The 19,743-nt window shown below is 42.6% G+C and overlaps 1 protein-coding gene across 1 annotated transcript in view; it reads left to right on the plus strand.

The window, feature by feature from the left end:
* The window catches only part of LOC117447554 (unconventional myosin-IXAa-like), a 171,935-nt gene that overhangs the window by 39,524 nt on the left and 112,668 nt on the right, over positions 1–19,743 (plus strand). Inside the window, 1 exon segment of the mRNA XM_034084284.2 lies at positions 214–1,183. Coding sequence (XP_033940175.2) covers positions 281–1,183 — 903 coding nt within the window. The 5' untranslated portion in view covers positions 214–280.

Below are 19,743 nucleotides of genomic sequence, written 5' to 3' on the forward strand. Positions count from 1 at the left end.
GTTCCCTTTACGATCCAAAACAGAAAGCCTATTGAGACGACCCACTGTGTCATGGGACAGAGGAAATCGCCATGACACTACTGACCTGTTGTGACTCAATGTACTGGAAATGCCCGAGGACATCAAGTGATGTTAGAAAGAAACCATTACATTCCTTCTTTGAACTTTTTACCACCATGTCTAACATCTTGTCCTCTCCTCTGTCTCCTCCAGTTGGGATGTCCTGAGTCAGTCCTCGGGGCCCAGAGAGCGCTGTGCTGATGGGACCTGCTACGCCGCCATGAGCTTACAAGATGGCGGCTGCAGCTATGCTAGCAGCGCCAACATGGCCAGCGTCACCGGCAGCATGCGGCGGCGCCTGGAGGACCAGGAGTTCAGCCTGCGCGTGTACCCGGGCGCCCTGGCCGAGGGAACCATCTACTGCCCCGTCTGTGCCCGCAAGAACACCACGGCTGCCGAGGCCATCGACTGCCTCATCGAGCGGCTGCGCCTGGATCGCACGAAATGCTACGTGTTGGCTGAGGTGAAGGAGTTTGGCGGGGAGGAGTGGATCCTGAACCCCTCCGACTGCCCCGTGCAGAGGATGATGCTCTGGCCTCGCAGCGCCCTGGAGAACCGCAGCGGCCTCTGCAGCGGAGACGACTACCGCTTCCTCCTGAGGGAGAAGAACTTGGACGGGTCGATCCATTATGGCGGCAGCCTGCAGATGTGGCTGCGGTTGACTGAGGAGCGGCGCCGCATGGTGGAGCGGGGTTTCCTCCCCCAGCCTGCAGGGAGCGACCCTCCGTCCGACCTCTGCGCTCTCCCGGAGCTAACAGAACGCACTATTTTGGAGAGCCTCCGTGCACATTTCCGCCAGGAGAAGATCTACACTTACATTGGGAGTATTCTTATTGTGATTAACCCTTTTCAGTTCCTGCCAATCTATAATCCTAAGTATGTCAAATTGTACGATAACCACACACTGGGGAAGCTGGAGCCTCACATTTATGCTGTGGCGGACGTGGCGTATCACGCTATGCTGCAGCGACGGAAGAACCAGTGCATAGTCATTTCTGGGGAGAGTGGGTCAGGGAAGACCCAGAGCACCAACTTCCTCATTCATCACCTGACTGCTCTCAGCCAGAAGGGGTTCGCCAGCGGGGTGGAGCAGATCATCCTGGGGGCCGGGCCTGTGTTGGAGGTAAGGAACTCTTGCAGTGTTGGAACAATAATGACGAGGATATGCTCATGTTGGTCTGTCAGCAAAATAACTCAAAATACCACCAATAGATTTTCACAAAATGTGCTTCTGATAAAGGAACACATGGTTTGAGTTTGGTTGTGGTTGTGATCTGGAGGTTAACCTTTAAGATGAGCAATATCTCAGGAACTAATACAGAATGATACTTGCTTTCAAATCTTAGATAAGAACAATATCTAATGATGATTGATAAGCCAGTGTCGCTGTGCTTTGAGTGCATTGTACCCGACTGTATGGTTTGCCTGGAGGACCACCTCAACTGACACATATAGCCATTTTACTGCTGGATCTTTTTCAGAAACCGACAAACCGATGTATGAACTTTAGCTGCGGATTGATGGAGAGGAGATCATGACTAAATGTAATTCATGGTACATAGTTCCTGTCCTCCCAAAAAGGCATATAGCAGGGGTGTCAAACTCAATTTCATCGCGGGCCACATCAGCATTATGGTTTCAGTCAAAGGGCCGGTTGTAACTTTAAGACTATATAAAAATACATATATAAATATATCATATATATAAAATAATGTATTATATTACATCATTGCCTCTGCATTGGATTATCATCGGATAGGGTAATAACTTCATAATTAACTACGTCTGAAAGCAGAAGTCTAGGGCAAGTCTCTTCAGTGCGTATGTCCCAAAATGATTTAAAAAGAAAAGCCAAATTCTGGAGAAAAAATAAATAGAAGTGACATTTTGAAATAAAAATCTAATTCTGAGAAAAAGGAATTCTATGAAAAAATGCATATTTTGAAGAAAAAAAGGCAAATTCTGAGAAAAAAGTCATATTTGAGATGCATTGTGGGACATGTAGTTTATGGGCAACGTGCTTCTGTAGCATGTAACCGTATAATAATCATATTATATTCTTTGCAAGCTCTTGTGGGGCCACATAAAATGAAGTCGCGGGCCGAATGTGGCCCCCGGGCCTTGAGTTTGACACCCCTGGCATATAGGAATGCACAAAGAGAACTTCAGTCTCTAGAGATTGTTTGATGACGGCTCATGACTAAGACAACGTTCTAGCTTTGGTTTTCAGATATCTTTTTAAGGATTTCTTGACATGTCAAGCTATAGCTATCGGGACAATACTGTTGTATAATTGTTCTTTGTTTCTCAGTGAATCTCCATATTTGGTTGTGTTCAGTGTAAAATGTCCGACAGCAGGCTCAATCCAATCTGCATTCAATTCATACATTGAGAATTAGACACCCCCGAGAGGAAGTGACAAAAGCCTGAGGAAAGTCAGTGGGGTATTTCTCGCGTTGGAATGTCAGCTGAAATGGATTATAGAAAATGTCCCTCTGAAACTGGAGTGCGGGGAAAACCTAAATAGAGCCCCGGCTTTACCACATATGAGTCTTGTACATATTATTTGACCCAGAAACTGTGGATCCAATCTCTGCATTGATGGAGGGAAAACAACTCCTGATGGAATGTCGCCTAATCCGTCCCTGGATTATAAATCAATAATGGATTTAGATTATGGCATTTCATTGGGACGGTCATTGGGAGATTCATGTTTTTAGGAAGGTCTTTTCAAGGGCAACATGCTCGCTTCAGTCTTTTAAATATGACTCGATGAGCTCCCAATGGCGTGTTGTTTTGCGGCAGCTTCCTGTCAGGACGTATTGGGGATGTCATGTCAGAGTGCAGCTGTGCGTGTTGACACCATGTGCGTCCCATGTGGAGCGCTGTACAGTAAAACGAGGCAGATGCACAGCCAGTTGGATATATGGTCTGTCATCTGGAAATCATGAATCACCTGTTGGACCTCCTTGCTGTTTCCGGGGGAAGAAACTTGCATCTGCAGCTGCTTTGTGTTTACACTTATCTTGCGTATAGAATGAATGGTTGTCTGGCTTGTATTTGATTTCAAATGTCCTGCAGAACAGCTGCTTGACTGCTTCATACTATGCCGTGCATCCTAAGAATCTTCTTCAAACAAAGGATGTATTACATGTTGTGCAAATGATTGGTATTCCCCCCTGTGGATGAACCTGGCCGTCACACGGGCACAGTCGCACTTCTCTGCAGGTGATGATTTGACGCCGGTGACTGAATACCTGTCAGAGCTCAGGGGCCGGAGGCGACAGCGCTGGGAAAACTGAAAGGCCTGTTTTGATAATAACGCAGATAGAGAGGAACATTAACTCTCAGAGGAACTATACTGTTTGGTGTGGGAGCATGTGTCCCATGTAATCACTTCCCCATCAGTCACCTGTCTGAGCGCGATGTGAGAAACGAGGTGCGCAGTGGAAATGTCATCGAGACAAACAAGCAGAGGGAGTGGTGTTGTGATGTTCTTGTTAATTATTTGCCACAGAGGAAACATGTGACAGTAGGTGTCAGAAAATACCTCAGGGATCCGAAATGCCAACATGTTTTTAATGTTAGTTGAACAAGAAAGAGCTTTTGTTGAACCACCATTTTGCAGTTGTAACAATATGTGTTCATATTATTAATTATTGACTATCTCTGAAGAGTATGTTTAACTTTTCGCATGAAGTGAGGGTAATTGGATTCTGTTATCTACAATATATAAATCATTAACAACAAAGTATTTTTACAAGAGCTTCTTTTACAAATAGGACAATCTGATAAGACACATACGTAACAACACGCGCCAAAGTGACAACATCACACTATGAACTTGTGACTCCCGCCATGCAGCTGCTCACACACTAACCGACACATAACATCGGCTGTTCTCCTGTGTGCTGTAGCTTTTCCAACGCTTCCCATAGCTGAACAAAGCCTCCACACTAATGCATTGTTTGCATCCCATGAACAACAGCTGGATGCAGAGGCATTATGGGACATCATGTGCTGCTGTGACATGAGAAGTAGCTCTCTGGGGTAAACATTTGTACCACCAGCCAAGAAACGAGGCTGCAGAGTTGAACCAGCCGAATTCTTTGGTTTCCGCAAAGTTGTAATGCCAATTGCAGAACCATTGGCCTCGGTCAGAAGCTGCCGCTGCTGCTCCGAAGCTTTGTGAGAGTTTGAGTTCATGCCTGAGGCAGAGTCATGCTGCAAATATGAGGTCAGCCCTTATTGGATGGATTGCAAAAGCATGACAGCAGTCCATTTTGACAAATGTGTTGGTTTTCTGATATTGTTGCGATTTTTGTACAATAAACTATTCATTTAGAATAAACTGGGAATAGTGACTTGGAAATCACAACTGACAATTCAAGAAGTTCATAGACACTAAACTAGTACACACAAAAACATGTGATATGGTGTGAATTACATGAATGTTGTTATAAAAGAATAGCTTAAAATTAAGACCACCAAAGGAGAACTGTGGGAAAACCAAGGATGTGGTTAAAAAACAAGGACATTTAGTGTCACCTGTATTCGTTTTGAACATAGACTAAAGGTGTCAACAAGCATCATAGTCCCTAAAAGAGGCAATACACGTTCAGACTTTTAAATTAACTGAGTGTGAATGAATGAAAACTTTATTACAGACTCAGGGTCCAGATAAAAGACAAGACATTACATATAATAAATTACATACATAGCATAAAAAGAATTCATAGTTTAAGAATAATTTAAATCAGTGTCCTACAAAGAGACAACTATACCAATGTCTCCACAGCTGCGATTGGTAGCGTGTACTAAACCTTATGTTCGATAAGGCCAAGAGGATTTCATTATCAGAGTCATTAAGCCGGCAAATACATTTATACATAAGATTTCTTAAAACAGCTGGCAGAATATTGAAAAAAGCCTGGAATAAAAATGAAAGCGTTCCTCAGGATGAACTCGCTGGCAGGAGATGCTTTTGGTTAGGCCTGTAGACTCGGATAACTCTTTCTCTTTGGACTCACTGAACGTTTACCGTCAACTATGAATGGAACGAAGGAGGGAAACCTGCAGGAGGTTGAAATATCACATTTTAAACCTTGTTCTTTATAAATATTATAGAAACAATCCTATTAAAGGTGGGGTAGGTAGTTTTGGAGAAACCGGCTCGAGTGCGCTAGAATTTGAAAATACACAGCCGGAAAAAATCTGCCCCTTCCTCACAGAGCCCCTCCTCCAACACACACGAACGCGCACATGACCAATGAGGGCACAAGATAAGTGTGTGCCCAGATGGAAGGCTGACAGGCAGGTAGGCCATCCAGTTACTTTAGCCGGGCCGGCTCAGATGATTGGTCGTGCTTTTTACAGCGCCACGGCTTCCACAGATTTTTTAATGGATTTTTTGTCAAAGCACTTCAGATATTCATTGCTGTCGGGATGTTAAGAGTGGAATATAACAACAAGTGTATCTCGAGCCGGTTTCTCAAACATACCCCACCTTTAAGTCTTCCACATTTGATTGAAAAATGTAAACGTGATAATCTGCTGGCACCATAGAGTGTGCTTTGAGGCATAATCCAAAGGGGGATTAATGTCTTCAATTTTTTATCCCCCTAAACAGTGAAGGCTTTTTCATGCTCATATGCACCTCTGAATCTGTCCACCTCTCCTCTCTTGTTGGCTTCATCCTCAGTCCTGCACTTCACATGGTGTAGAGGTCAACAGCATTGCAGGTGAAAGCTATTTTAGTCATTTGTGAGCCAGTGTGAAGGACTCTCACTCCTACACCAAAAGACTGGAGCAAATAGGATCATACACACATCATAAATCACCAACATAGCTCAAAGCAGAACACGTAACGGGCTGTCTCAAACACGCTGACATTGGCACACTTACTTCAGAGGTACCTTCATGTTTATGATCGGACTTGTAGTATGATTTGGTTCTTTTTATCACACATTTTTCAGTATTGACAAATAAACCGTGAAATGATGATATTAGTTTTGTTTTTGTTTTACTACCATTTGTTTGTATGAATATTTCCAAGGTCAAATTGCTTTATTACGCAGCGAGGAGACCGAGATCAGAAACATTTCCAATACACTTTAAAATAAGAAAAAGATAAACAGAAAATTGTTATAATTCCAGCTCTGCTTACTATATTAATATCCTGATATTGATTTTAGCCATTATACCCAACCCTTCTTGTGTTGCATTTCGTTTTTTAAGATCTTTTTAACCGCACACACATCCACACTCACAGGTACACACATTGACATGCACACAATCCGCCAGCTTATGACAGCGACACTAATTACCTTCACCACACTTTACCCCACTTTCAAGGACTGTGTGTGTGTGTGTGTGTGTGTGTGTGTGTGTGTGTGTGCATGAGTGTGTGGCTATAAAGACACTCCTTTTCCCATGTACCACTTCCAGCATTGAGCCGAGTCACAGTGACTGAGCACAGTGAGCTGTATTGTCTCGACGGACGACCCTCAGCTCTTGATGGACACGTCGGCCGCTGCAGGGATCAGTCTTGTGACCTTTTTTGCTACAGTGCAGCCTTTTGTAGCCACTGCACCACTGTTGTGTGTGTGTGTGTGTGTGTGTGTGTGTGTGTGTGTGTGTGTGTGTGTGTGTGTGTGTGTGTGTGTGTGTGTGTGTGTGTGATCGTATCTCACACAGCAGCAGTGCAGCCACATGGCGAACAATGACGGTCAGAGTTACATCACGCCAGCGGTGTCAGCTAACAGTTCTCTATTTGCTCTGATCGCCCGCAGGAATCATCTCATGTCATGAAAAAGCCTTTTAATAACGCACACCGCAGATGGCCTGTAACTGCAGTCCTGTGTGTAATGTGAACTGCGTTCAGACAGTAGAGATATGACTGTACGGCAGGACGGCGCTGAAGGGAAGACAGCTGGTGGCTGATGGGAAGGCCTTGGCTGCTGTGGTCGTTTGTGTCTGGTCGGGTGATCTGAGATGCTGTTTCTCGTGCCGTATTGGGTTTCAGACCACGATATAAGGGTTATATTTGACTATTATATATCTTCGTGTTATTATTATTAGATATCAGACGTACAGGAAATGTTTCATATTCATGTGCTGAGAGTTTCATGTGAACTCAAAAGGTACATTTTACACATTTTGCAGTTTGGTCCAACAATGAATGATCCTTCGAAACAAGAATTGACTTTGTCACAGAGCTAACATTTTTACTATTTAAAAACACAACAATGAGCCAAACAGTTTTTACCTTATTCTTTTTAAAACGGTCTCTTAATATGATCTTATCCTTCGTACACTATCTTTTTACCGTAAATACTCATTAAAGCACTAAATGTGTATTTATCCGCAGCTGAAAATAGTCCCTGAAAAAGTGCAATTTACTCAACAATACAGTTCCCAGCTGTTTTAGAAATGTGTGTATACTTTTCAAACTGTAAATATATTACTATATATCTAAATATCTGTATATCTAAAGTCAGAACAATTTAGAAGATAATGAAGGAAACACACTTTTCATGGGATCCTTCGACGATAACAGAAATATGGAAAAGACAGATACAGTAATAGAACCAGCTTTTTCCTTTTAATATTGTATGTTTTGCTTTTCTTGTCTGTCTTTTAGTGCTTCGTAGTCTTTAAGGTTGCTTAGTTTTGGAAACTAAATCGCACATCAAGTCAGACATTTACTAACCATGCAGTCATTGCCGACGGTTGAGTGACAGCGTTTGTGGGCTGATAATAACACCTTTTCGTAAGACAATGGGTGGAGGTTTGTGTTGTGTCTGATTCATCTAATAATTACACTCCAGCCCCTGACAGATAATCTGACTAAGAGTAGAGAAGTTATTGTAGATTATACGCACTTCTTGTTCGGATTTTATTTTCACCAACTGGTTCATTTAAAGGTGACCTATCGTGCTAGTTTTAGGCAATAGCATAGGTTTCAGATGTATACAAATATATAAAAAACATGTGTTTAGCTCAAAATACCAAACAGATCACCCATTCTAGCCATGCCTCATATCCCTCTATTTCACTTCCTGTTTCAAAAGTGCTGATTTTGGGTATAAAAAAAATAATAAAATAAAAGAGGAGGGGTCTGAGCTCATGCGGGACCCGGCAGCTACCGTCTAAACTAAATACTGCGGTGATGAAACGCCATATCATGGATCCTCTCTGAAACAGTCTGGAGCTCAAAGGCTTTCTCTCTTGCCGGTTATACCTCAAGGTGAGTTCCTTTTTATTTCCTGCTTCTTCACACACATGCTCTCCAGTACAGGTTAGCTCCGAGTGTTAGCGATGCTAATGTAAACACCGACCATATTAAGTCCAAAACAGTCGGGCATTGTTTCTGATAGCAACGTCTCTGATTGGGCCGTGGGTCCACATTTCAGATATTACATCATATCGGACTCAAATCTGGATCAGCTCCGTTGTAGCCCCGTTTTTAGAGATTTGGGTACGGAGGAAAAGAGAGAGGGTTTTATTTTCTGACACATATTTATGTATAAAAGACATCAACAAGTGCATTTTGCATGATAGGTCCCCTTTAAGGTTCCGGAGAAATCCTCTCTAGCTCAAACATCTCAGACGTCCTCATTCTGTCTGTGATGTTGAAACATAAAGCTCCTTGACATCATGTTGGACCATTTACAATGAAGATGGACTGCTACAATTTCAGGGGAAGACGATTTGTGAAGAAGAGACCCATTTGCTTCATTCGTGTGTCTGATGTAAGCTGGACAGACTTCCACAAAGACTCATAAATCAGAACAAAAGAGATTTATCCAGAAAAGATATCCACAAACCTCATGCTCTGCGTGAGAAACAGACATTATTCAAGTCCTGTCAATTATGTATGGTCTTATCCAATCCAATGTCCAAAGCTGCTAGTGGACATGTTGGCTGCACAATACTTTCTACTTTTTGTTTAATGTTTATAACTCAGTGAACTGACTTTCAGTGTTTTTCTGATTGTATTCTGATTATTGATGGGAAGATCTTGAATGCCAAATCACCTTGAAAATGATTCAATTGTAACTGGAAAGGCACTCAGAGACCGCAGACCGCCGCCAAGACTGTTTCCATTAGTGAAATATAATGTGTATCTGTCATTTTGATCCGCTCCAATATTTAATGGATCCTTCCCTGGCCAATGCCACACCCTTCCTCTGTAGCAAGTTTAATGAAAATGTGACCGGTAGTGTTCCCATTGTCTTCCCTTAAACACATCAAGCTGCACACAACTGGAGGTCATATATATTTTTGATATATCATATTTTGTGACTATTTTAATGACAATAACGTATAAACCTGTTGGCTCATTCATGTGCTTTTGATAGTGAATACTTAATAGGACAACAATGGAGCTCTGTGACAAAGATAATGTTAGTAGTGCCAATCATTGTACAACCCGACTTCCTTTAATCACATCAAAAGGTATAACGTTGTCCTTCAGAGTTTGAATAAAACTTGGACTTATTGTTTAATCATAGTCCTTTTTGTACTGTATATTCATTATTGTACAGTAAAGGCAGCTCCTTCCTGCTTCAGACATGACTAGATCAATCAGATGTGTGCAGGACAAGCGTACATCCTTCCCTCAAATCCTCCTGAAGTCTGTCTGAATCTCTGAGAGCGACCCCAGCTGTGTGGTGCTGTTTCTGGGATCAGACCGAGGGCTCCCGGGGGCCACGGGGCCAGATTACAGCGCATCTTTGTTCTGGTGGTGTGGCCAGCAGACCTGCCTGCTGCATTAGACCCCCCCCCCCTTTACCAGATGGTTCCCGTCCAGATGCCCCCCCCCCCCCTCTCCAGCCCCTCAGGGACAGGCCTGTCTCTTACGGCTGATCGATGGCTCCAGGTAGTGCCTCGGCCCTGTGGTTTTAAGAGTGTGTGTTCAAAGGTCTGTATATGGTAAAGTGTGTAAGGGTCTTGAGAAGCTGACCAGCACCACAGACCCTTGGATTGGAAATGCATACTTATTTAAAGTAGGGCTGCATCGAGCAATTACCAACAAGCAACATTTTTCTTGATAAATTGATGTATCGTTTGTTCCAAAAATGTCCATTGTAGTTCTTAAAAGTCAAATGTGATGCGTTAAATTGTCTTGTTTTTGTCAGTCCAAACCCTAAAGATATTAATCTTAATTGATATATGACAGAGAAAAGCAGGTTATCTACATCTTTGAGAGTTAGGAACATAATTTATATGAAAATATACTTGATTAATCGCTTATTACAACAGTTGGCGTTTCTCTTTCCGTTGTTGACAAATCGATTAGTCAATGAATTGTTACAGCCCTACTTTGGCGGTGAAATCCCTTGTTGCTGTACATATAGACACCCTTACTGTACAGTGACTGCACCACAGCTGCTCTGTGTGAACCCTCTGAACCTGACAGACCAACGGGAGCCCTGTGACGGAGCTGGCAAAGCACCTTCACTAAAGGCATGTCTGTACGGTAGTGGAGCCAATTTTGTCCCCACTTAAATGAGGGCAACACTGCTCTGTGTATGAGGTGTTTTACTATGTGTGTGTGTGTGTGTGTGTGTGTGTGTGTGTGTGTGCGCGTGTGCGTGTGTGTGGTACTAACCTATGTGCAGAGGAGAGCTGCCTGTCAGAACGTGTTAGCGGTCAGCTCTCCTCTGCAGCAGGAAAAGGAGACGTTGTACTGGGTGTTTAAATCACAAAGAGACAACCAAAAGCTCTCTGCTATCAAGACTATATCTTCGTACTTTACAGAAGTGTAGCTCTGTGCCTCCCTCAGAGATTTCTCACATCAGCTTTCATTAATCTTTTGCAGAAGTTGGTTGTAGGACGGACGACGATACTCTCAGGTTGATCATAAAGCCCTTTTCATGGGTAATAAATCATACTTTTAATGATCGGAGTCTCGCATCGGGGACATGTACACTACAGTGCCATAGCGGGTAATAATCAAGACTAAGCTAGTTTATTACATATAGAGAGAAGGAAAGCACACATTAGTAATAGAATAAGAAATAAAGACACAACCATGGCGAAAGAAATGAGTAGCAGCAATTTTAAAAACAAAGTGACGTAATTAACATATTATGGTGTTGAGAAATAATAAAAAATGTATAAAAAATGTTGGGACATTTATATAGAATGTTTTCCACATAAAAAGCATTATCGGACAATTAAATTGCCCAAAAAAGGTGTCTATATTGTAGATAGATAGATAGATAGATAGATAGGATGCACGATATTGGGTTTTTGAAACCGATACCGATACCGATAACTTCCTGCTTCTCAAGACCGATACCGATAACCGATAATAATAATAATATGTATATTAAATGTACCTGTAGTTTTTGCACACCTGGTGGTAAAAAAGAGACTAGTAGTGAGCAAATGACATGAGCATTACTACTATGAACAAAACAAAGCCAAGAACAGTTTTGACTCTTCAAAGTGACCATATTTATTTTCCCAAATAAAGTTCTTGCCTTTTTCAAAAGCCTCGTCGATAGGTAAAAGCGCCGGTGCCTTTGCAGCTGGCTTTGGATTCGCCGCTAGTTTAGCAGCGCAGGCGTCTTCGTACGCTTTTAACACACCATCGTAGCGATGGCGATGTTTCAGGCGACTAATCAGGTTGGAAGTATTATACCTCGTTGCCTTGTTCCCTCCTTGTGGAACTTCTGCATTGCATTTGTTAATACAAATAGCAAGCGAACTATCTAACTCTGAAACTTTGAAATAGTCCCATACTACCGACGACATGTTTGTTTACTGTCCTGGCTTCACGGCCGCACGCCATTCACGTCACAGCCAGGCATGAGTTAGGGAGCGCTGGATTTCTGAAGAACTCCCCTCTTTCTAAACCACTAATACCACAGTACTGGCAAAACGGGAGGATCCGAGTGAAAAACAAGCGCCCCTCATCCCAATCCACCCACACCGCAGGATGTTTTCTTTTTTTTACCCAAAAAATATATTGTATATTATCGGGGCTATTAATACTTTTATCGGGTTTATCGGGATGATGTCATAATTCCTAATATCGGACCGATAATTATCGTGCACCACTAAGATGGATAGATGGATGGATGGATGGATGGATGGATGGATAGATAGATGGATGGATGGATAGATGGATATAGATAGATAGATGGATGGATGGATGGATAGATAGATAGATGGATGGATAGATGGATATATATATCGCTCGCTGGCTGGCTCGCTGGCTGGCTGGCTAGCTCGCTCGCTGGCTGGCTCGCTGGCTCTCTCGCTGGCTGGCTCGCTGGCTCTCTCGCTCGCTGGCTCGCTGGCTGGCTGGCTCGCTCGCTCGCTCGCTGGCTGGCTCGCTGGCTCGCTCGCTGGCTGGCTGGCTCGCTGGCTCTCTCGCTCGCTGGCTCTCTGGCTGGCTCGCTGGCTCGCTGGCTGGCTCGCTGGCTCGCTCGCTCGCTGGCTGGCTGGCTCGCTGGCTCTCTCGCTGGCTGGCTCGCTGGCTGGCTGGCTCGCTGGCTGGCTGGCTCGCTGGCTCTCTCGCTCGCTCGCTCGCTGGCTGGCTGGCTGGCTCGCTGGCTCTCTCGCTCGCTGGCTCGCTGGCTGGCTGGCTCGCTCGCTCGCTGGCTGGCTCGCTGGCTCTCTCGCTCGCTGGCTCGCTGGCTGGCTGGCTGGCTCGCTCGCTCGCTCGCTCGCTGGCTGGCTGGCTCGCTGGCTCTCTCGCTCGCTGGCTCGCTGGCTGGCTCGCTGGCTGGCTGGCTCGCTGGCTCTCTCGCTCGCTGGCTCGCTGGCTGGCTGGCTGGCTGGCTCGCTGCTGGCTGGCTCGCTGGCTCTCTCGCTCGCTGGCTCGCTGGCTGGCTCGCTGGCTGGCTGGCTGGCTCGCTCGCTGGCTGGCTGGCTCGCTCGCTAGCTCGCGGCTGGCTCGCTGGCTCTCTCTCTCTCTTGGTCGCTCGCTCGCTAGCTCCGTCTTTCTTGCTCCCCTCTCTTTTCCCTCTTCCCTTGCCTCTCCCTGTCCCCTGTCCGTTGCATTCTACATCCACTGCAGACTACTTTTGTCCGTTTTTACTTTAAATCCCATCTTCTCTCAAGCAGCAGAATGAGTCACGCTCTCATTACATGTGGCTTACAGCCTTCACCTCAGAAACCCTTGCGTTGGCTAGCCATCGTTGCTAATCCGTAGCCCTCCTCAGGCCCTCTATGTTCCCGTTAGCACTTACATCCCTATACTCCGTCTCCTCTGCGATGCGCTCCCAAGCATCTGTTCTCTGGATTATCCCCATCTCCTTCTCTTGCTGTCTTTCTCTGGAGCATTCCCTCTTTTCCTCTCTCAGGAAGCTCAGCCCGTGCTGTCCCGCAGACAGCTGTACACTGTGTACTCGAACACTCTCGTTCTGTTGACCTGAGAGAGGTTCAGCGTGATATCAGCCGCCAAGTTTTCTGCACTCGCTGCTCCTCTCGGCAGCCCGGGGGGAAATTATTTGTTCAGTTTTAACTTACTTACTTGTCTGTTGCCGATTTGAGGTCCATCTGCTTAATGTTTCTTCATGCAATTTGATTTTGTTATCTCTATCTCATGTAGAAATATTGGCTTCGAGCCTTAAGCGCAGTATTTCCTTATTTACTGATTTGCATTAATGTTGTAAAGAAAAGTGAATAAAACAAACCGTGTGTTGGAGAGAAACTCCCCCTGGAGGGAACACGGGGATGTGAGCCTTTGCAGCCCATTTACACGCACATATAACTCACTGGAGAAAAAAAGAAGATCTGAAAGTGAAAAACAATCAAGCAATGTGAAACCTGAAAAAACAAGATTTGAAACTGAAAAAACAATTGTTTTGAATCTGAAAACGTAAAATCTGCAACTGAAAAAAATAAGAATTCAAATATCAAAATATGTATAAAAGTGATTTTATTTAAAAAAATGTAATCAAAAATAATATTCAACCTGAAAAATGATTTAAAATACTTATTTTTGGTTTAAATACATCATTGTATTTTTCAAAGTTCAGGATAAAAACTTGAACTTCAAATAAATTGTATTTTTTTGAATGATCAAAACGTATGACCCTGAAATAGATCCATATCACTACAGGATAGGGAAACACCAACAAGCGTAATAGGGCCTCTTCCATAAATCATGCAAGACTGTAAAGTTTTTATTTTGTGTGTGAAATTAATCAGATTTTTTAAAACCAGGGTTGTTTCAGTTATAAAATGCAACATCGATTTCTTAAAGCAAAAGTCACACATTCTTCAATGAACCTCATTTAAATACAAGCTCACCTGAAAACGGTAACAAAATTGATATAAACCTAGATTTATGATTTATAAATATAAGCCTTTTGGTACTTTAATCTTACTTGCATCACATGCTGACCTTCTCTGAAGCCCGCTTTGCCGCCGCTTGCTTTGTGAAACGATGCAGTGACGGCGTTTTATCCCCGTGTAAAAATCCACTGTGATTGACGGCTGGATTTATGCAGCGTCTTTAGTGGTGATTGAAAAAGTTCTAAATGTTACTCTCAGGTAGGAATGCATTCGTTCATTGAATATGTTTTACTCTTTAGTAAAATAAAAGCATGACAAGATGGATTTTCTGTCTTGAATGGGAATTACATCCTGGATATAGTCAAACATGTAGATTTGTATGTATGTGTAACTTTTTTAATTTTTTATGACCTGCATGATTGCATCTTGTTAATTAACTGCTTGGGTTTCGTTTAGATAACCTTTTTGCGTTCATTTCCTTGATGTTGTATTAGAGTTGTGTAATAGCTTCCAAAGGTCATGAAGTTAAGCTGTAGCCTTTAAAACCTCAGTTGGCCGACCGAAGATATTGGATGTGTCAACAAACTGTCATTGTCAATAATTGGAGTTCCTATTTTTTCTGTTTATTTTTCATTCAATATTTTGTACCCTTTAGTAAAATAAAAGCATGACGAGATGGATTTTCTGTCTTGAATGGGAATTAGATCCTGGATATAGTCAAACATGTAGACATTCATCTCTTCTTCTTCATGTGACTTTTCTCGCTGACTCGGTGCGACTCCACCCTCCAGACTTAGTGAAAGGCTCATTACAGGAAATTGATAGTCCAAATGGGCCTGATTCGATCTGAGCATGCTTACGTGGTGTCGCAGCGATCAGACCCAGATGAGATTACAGACATTAGGAGTCGTCGTTGGACACGAGGCCATCTGGTATGATGGGAGCAATTGAGCAAACTAGATCTGTGTTAGTGATGCCGTCTATTTAAACCTGTTAACTAGACGACATCAATCAAATCCAAATCCAATTAAGCGTCACCTATCAGAGCAGAAAGGGTCGTCTGTTATAATGTGTGTAATAAGTATCTGTGTATCCTTTTTCTTCTTTTGTTTCTAATTTCATTTTCATTCCTAGAAAGTTCTCAATTTACATCTGTTCTGCTTTGAATCTCACACACACACACACACACACACACACACACACACACACACACACACACACACACACACACACACACACACACACACACACACACACACACACACACACACACACACACACACACACACACACACACACACACACACACACACACACACACACACACACACACACACACACACACACACACACACACACACACACACACACACACACACACACACAGAGCATGTTTCTCATTACCTTTTCTCTCTGTATTCTGCGGTGGTGATCCACCCTTTGAGGAGTTATTTTAAGTTTGCAAAGAAAACAAATCCCGCTTTTGTTTGTGACTTTCTGGGGGACGTTTAACTCAGACTAATTGGTAGCTTCGGAGCATGGCAGCAGCATTCAGTGGACCAAACATCAGGAGAGAGAGATTTCCAGAAATGATATAAAAGAAAACATTTTCCAAAATGGTGAGCATCTCGTGTGGGAGTTTAAAACCAAACTGTAAATAGCATTTTGGAAAGACAATTACAGCAGAGAGGCAACGAAGCTGTGCACAAATCTTCTGTTTTCACTTTTCGTCTCATGTCTTCAACATTATTGGTAGCAGATTTTGGAAAATAAGGGCAAGTAGGGACATTAAACTGCATCAGATTCATATACTAGTCAGGCTTTCACTCAGGAAAGTGCTCTGATGGCGCACAGTTTCACCATCAATGTTATACAATGGATACATCGATACATCGTCTGCTGAGATGAATCAGAATTGAGATGAATATCTTGTTTTCTGTACACTGAATGTATTACTAGAGCCAACAGCCATTTGCTGATCGTCCGAACAACAAAAGGACATCTCTTTCCAGACGAAGCGTCCATGTAAGATTTCATAAAGACTATCTCATCAGCAGAAAGTAGTTTCAATGAAAACAGAGAAAATGCTGCAACAGTGAGATAACAAATAATCCTGATGGGTCCAATGCAGAGAAACCATTTTGTTACATAGTAAGTAGGCCTACTGTGTAATGACAATACAAGTATACAAAAAATAACAGATTATGTTACCAGGATACACAAAAAGACAACTGTATTCCCTTAAAGATACATCAAAAAATGTCATCAGATTTCTGTAACCTTTCAAAATAATTGGGGATTGCGAGCAGGACTACAATTAACTACAAAAATAGCATATTATGTTTGTAGTAAAATGATCAGATTTGATTTCTTCTTTGTAAACTGTGGTGTTCTGTACGCACAAACTATAAGTGTGAATCTATACGCCTTCTGCTTGAATTTGCTTTATTCACTTTCTTTGATTCATTTGTAAAATAAATTAACTGGTGAACCTGTGTTCATAAAAAAGTGTGTTTGAGTTGAACTGTTGCACTTTTTGAGCATTAACGCATGTAACAGTAGAAGCAGAACATACAATGTGAAACCTCAAAATGAGCATAGGGCCGCTTTGATCAATCAATCAATCAATCAATCAATCAATCAATCAATCAATCAATCAATGTTTATTTATATAGCCCAATATCACAAATGTTACATTTGTCTCAGTGGTCTTCACAGTGTGTACAGAATATCAGTATGACAATACGACACCCTCTGTCCTTAGACCCTCTGTCCTCAGACCCTCTGTCCTTAGACCCTCACATCGTACAAGGAAACACTTCCGGAGAAAACCCACAGTTTAAAGGGAACATGGGAGAAACCTCAGGGAGAGCAACAGAGGAGGGATCCCTCTCCCAGGACGGACAGACGTGCAATAGATGCCGTGTGTAAATTGAAAAGATAATACATTTGCAACATAGGTAGTCCTTTGATGATTTAGTTTGTGTAGCCCACACCGCTTTTGTCTTTGTTTGTGAGCAGCTTTGTGTTTCAGGATCACTCGCGACAGAAGTCCTAATCCCTGTCTGTGTACACTTTCACAAAACAAATCTCTACACATGAACGCAAAGCCTCGCGGATCAGGTTTCTACAAGTCCATTGCAGACCCCGAACCAGTAACCAAATGAAGTACAGTCGGTCTAAACACTGAGAGCAAAGCAGGGTGTTGTGGGTAAATTAATGAGGGGATGAATGGTGCAGATGTGCCATTGAGAGAGGCCTGCTGAGTGTGGGAGTGGGGGAAAGAAAAGACGGGGAGTGGCCGGTGGAAGTTTAAACTTGTTTCCAGACAGCTGATGCTTCGGTTTGTCGTTTTATTGTAAACACACCTGTTTGTGAGGGACTGTACCGTCATTGTTGTACTTGTATGATCTGCACAGTCTCTTCTTATCGCTGCTCTTTCCTGCCGCAAATTGATTATTTATTATTATTTATATTTTATTCATGTTTCCACATTTCCACTTACTTACTAAACCCTCTATAGTCCTGACACTATAGATCCCAGCTTATCATCTCTTGTCTTTCTTATTATATTGATTTACCACAAGTTCCTCTTCCCCTGTGGATGATACAATAAAAGCTACTGTCGGTCTTGTATACGTCTATATTACACATACAGTAGGAATGGGATGACATGGGATTTGAATTGTGTTACAAATAAAGATGTCAACACAAACAATAAACTGATCTGGGTACATTTCCATTAGTGACTTACAAAGCTGTCTCGCTTAACTTCATCGCATGGAAGTGAAAAAAAAGCCAGATAACAAAAAGAAAGAAGGAATTACAGTGTCATGAAGAAAAATGAGTGAAATTGTATATATTTATTACCCTATGCAGATTTAAAATGATCTTATTTAATATTGTTTGATGTTCTCTTTAAAGGATAACAACTTAAAAACACATGTGCTCAATCTGTGCCAAGGTCCCAGTAGGTTTTAGAGTTTCACATATTTCACTGATTTGCTTGATAATATCGTGAATTCCAACGATTTGGTCCAGGATATTTAGGAAACAAAATGTTCATTGCTTGCCCTTTGCATATCTCATAGATAGTCAACATTAAAGCAGGAAGAAGCACAGATGTTATGTTAAAATTGAGTTGCTACGCATTCAAGATTCAAAAGATTCAAAGGATTTATTGTCATATGCACATAAGAAGTATTAATGGCAATGCAATTCTTCTGACCTGATATAATAAAATACAAAATAGTACAAGAAGTCTATATACATGTAAATAGAATATGAGATGTACAAGAACAGAATATGAAATCAAATAATGTACATTAAGACAAAATGAAATACGGTTTATTGAGGTGATAACTATTTATATAAATAAGTAGATTCACATGTGACCTGATTTCTGTACAATGGACTCTCGTCGTGTCTCTGCAACATCATATTGAGTCAAAGGTAATACCCGATGGTTCTAACTATATAATATGTCAGTGGTGCCGATGTGCTGTATCACTGCAGCCTCTCGTTGTGCCCCCCCCCCCCTCGATTCACCAGCCCTGCAGAGAGAAGATGAAAGCTGCCTTCATCTTCTCTCCATCCCACCCACCTCTACATCACATGGGACGGGGGGGAGGGAGATAAAAGGGACGGGGAGGGAGATAAAAGGGACGGGGGGGGAGGACAGAGGGAGAGGAGAGTAAAGGAAGGAGATGAGAGAAGGAGGATGAAATCCATGCCTAAATAATACAGAGCGAGAGAGTCATTTTGAAGCGTGTGATACTCTCAAGTGCCCCAGTTCAGTGAAACCGAGATGAGGCTGGTAATGCCGACAGTTTCTCTCCTCAGTGTTAAAGCAGTGCAGCAGAAACACTTCCTCCATGGGGCAAAGCTACCCCCCCCCCATATTCACTCGCCCCCCCCCCCCTCAGCAGCTTGAAAACAAATGGTATGAAAGTGTGTCTGAGTGCCCTTGGAGCTCCGTTTCCGTAAAGACCCTTTTAAGGTGTTTAATAGTCCAGATCTGCTTCCTCGCAGTAAACGCTAAACAAACCCGGCTCCATCTTAACAACCGAGGCACTCAGAGGTCAGAGGTCAAGCTGGGCGACAGAGGAGTGTCACTGTAAAGTCACCCCACATCAAGATTCTGCTGATGGAGAAACTGCACATGGGAGGGAATACTGATTGATCAGGTGGACGTCCTCTCTTCACGATAACTAATATATATATAAACTTAAGTATATTTAGTCACTGCTTTTATTATTAACAGTCTTTACTTTACATGAAGACAAGACGTTGATTCTAACCAAACAGAAACGATGATGGCTATTAACTATTAACTTAATTAACACATTTTATATTTTGGACAAGAACATGTGATTGTTTTGAGGTTTTGTCCCTGTGTTATCTGTCAAAAGTAATACATAAATA

This window comes from Pseudochaenichthys georgianus, chromosome 6 (assembly GCF_902827115.2).
Source record: "Pseudochaenichthys georgianus chromosome 6, fPseGeo1.2, whole genome shotgun sequence".
Taxonomy (NCBI): Eukaryota; Metazoa; Chordata; class Actinopteri; order Perciformes; family Channichthyidae; genus Pseudochaenichthys; species Pseudochaenichthys georgianus.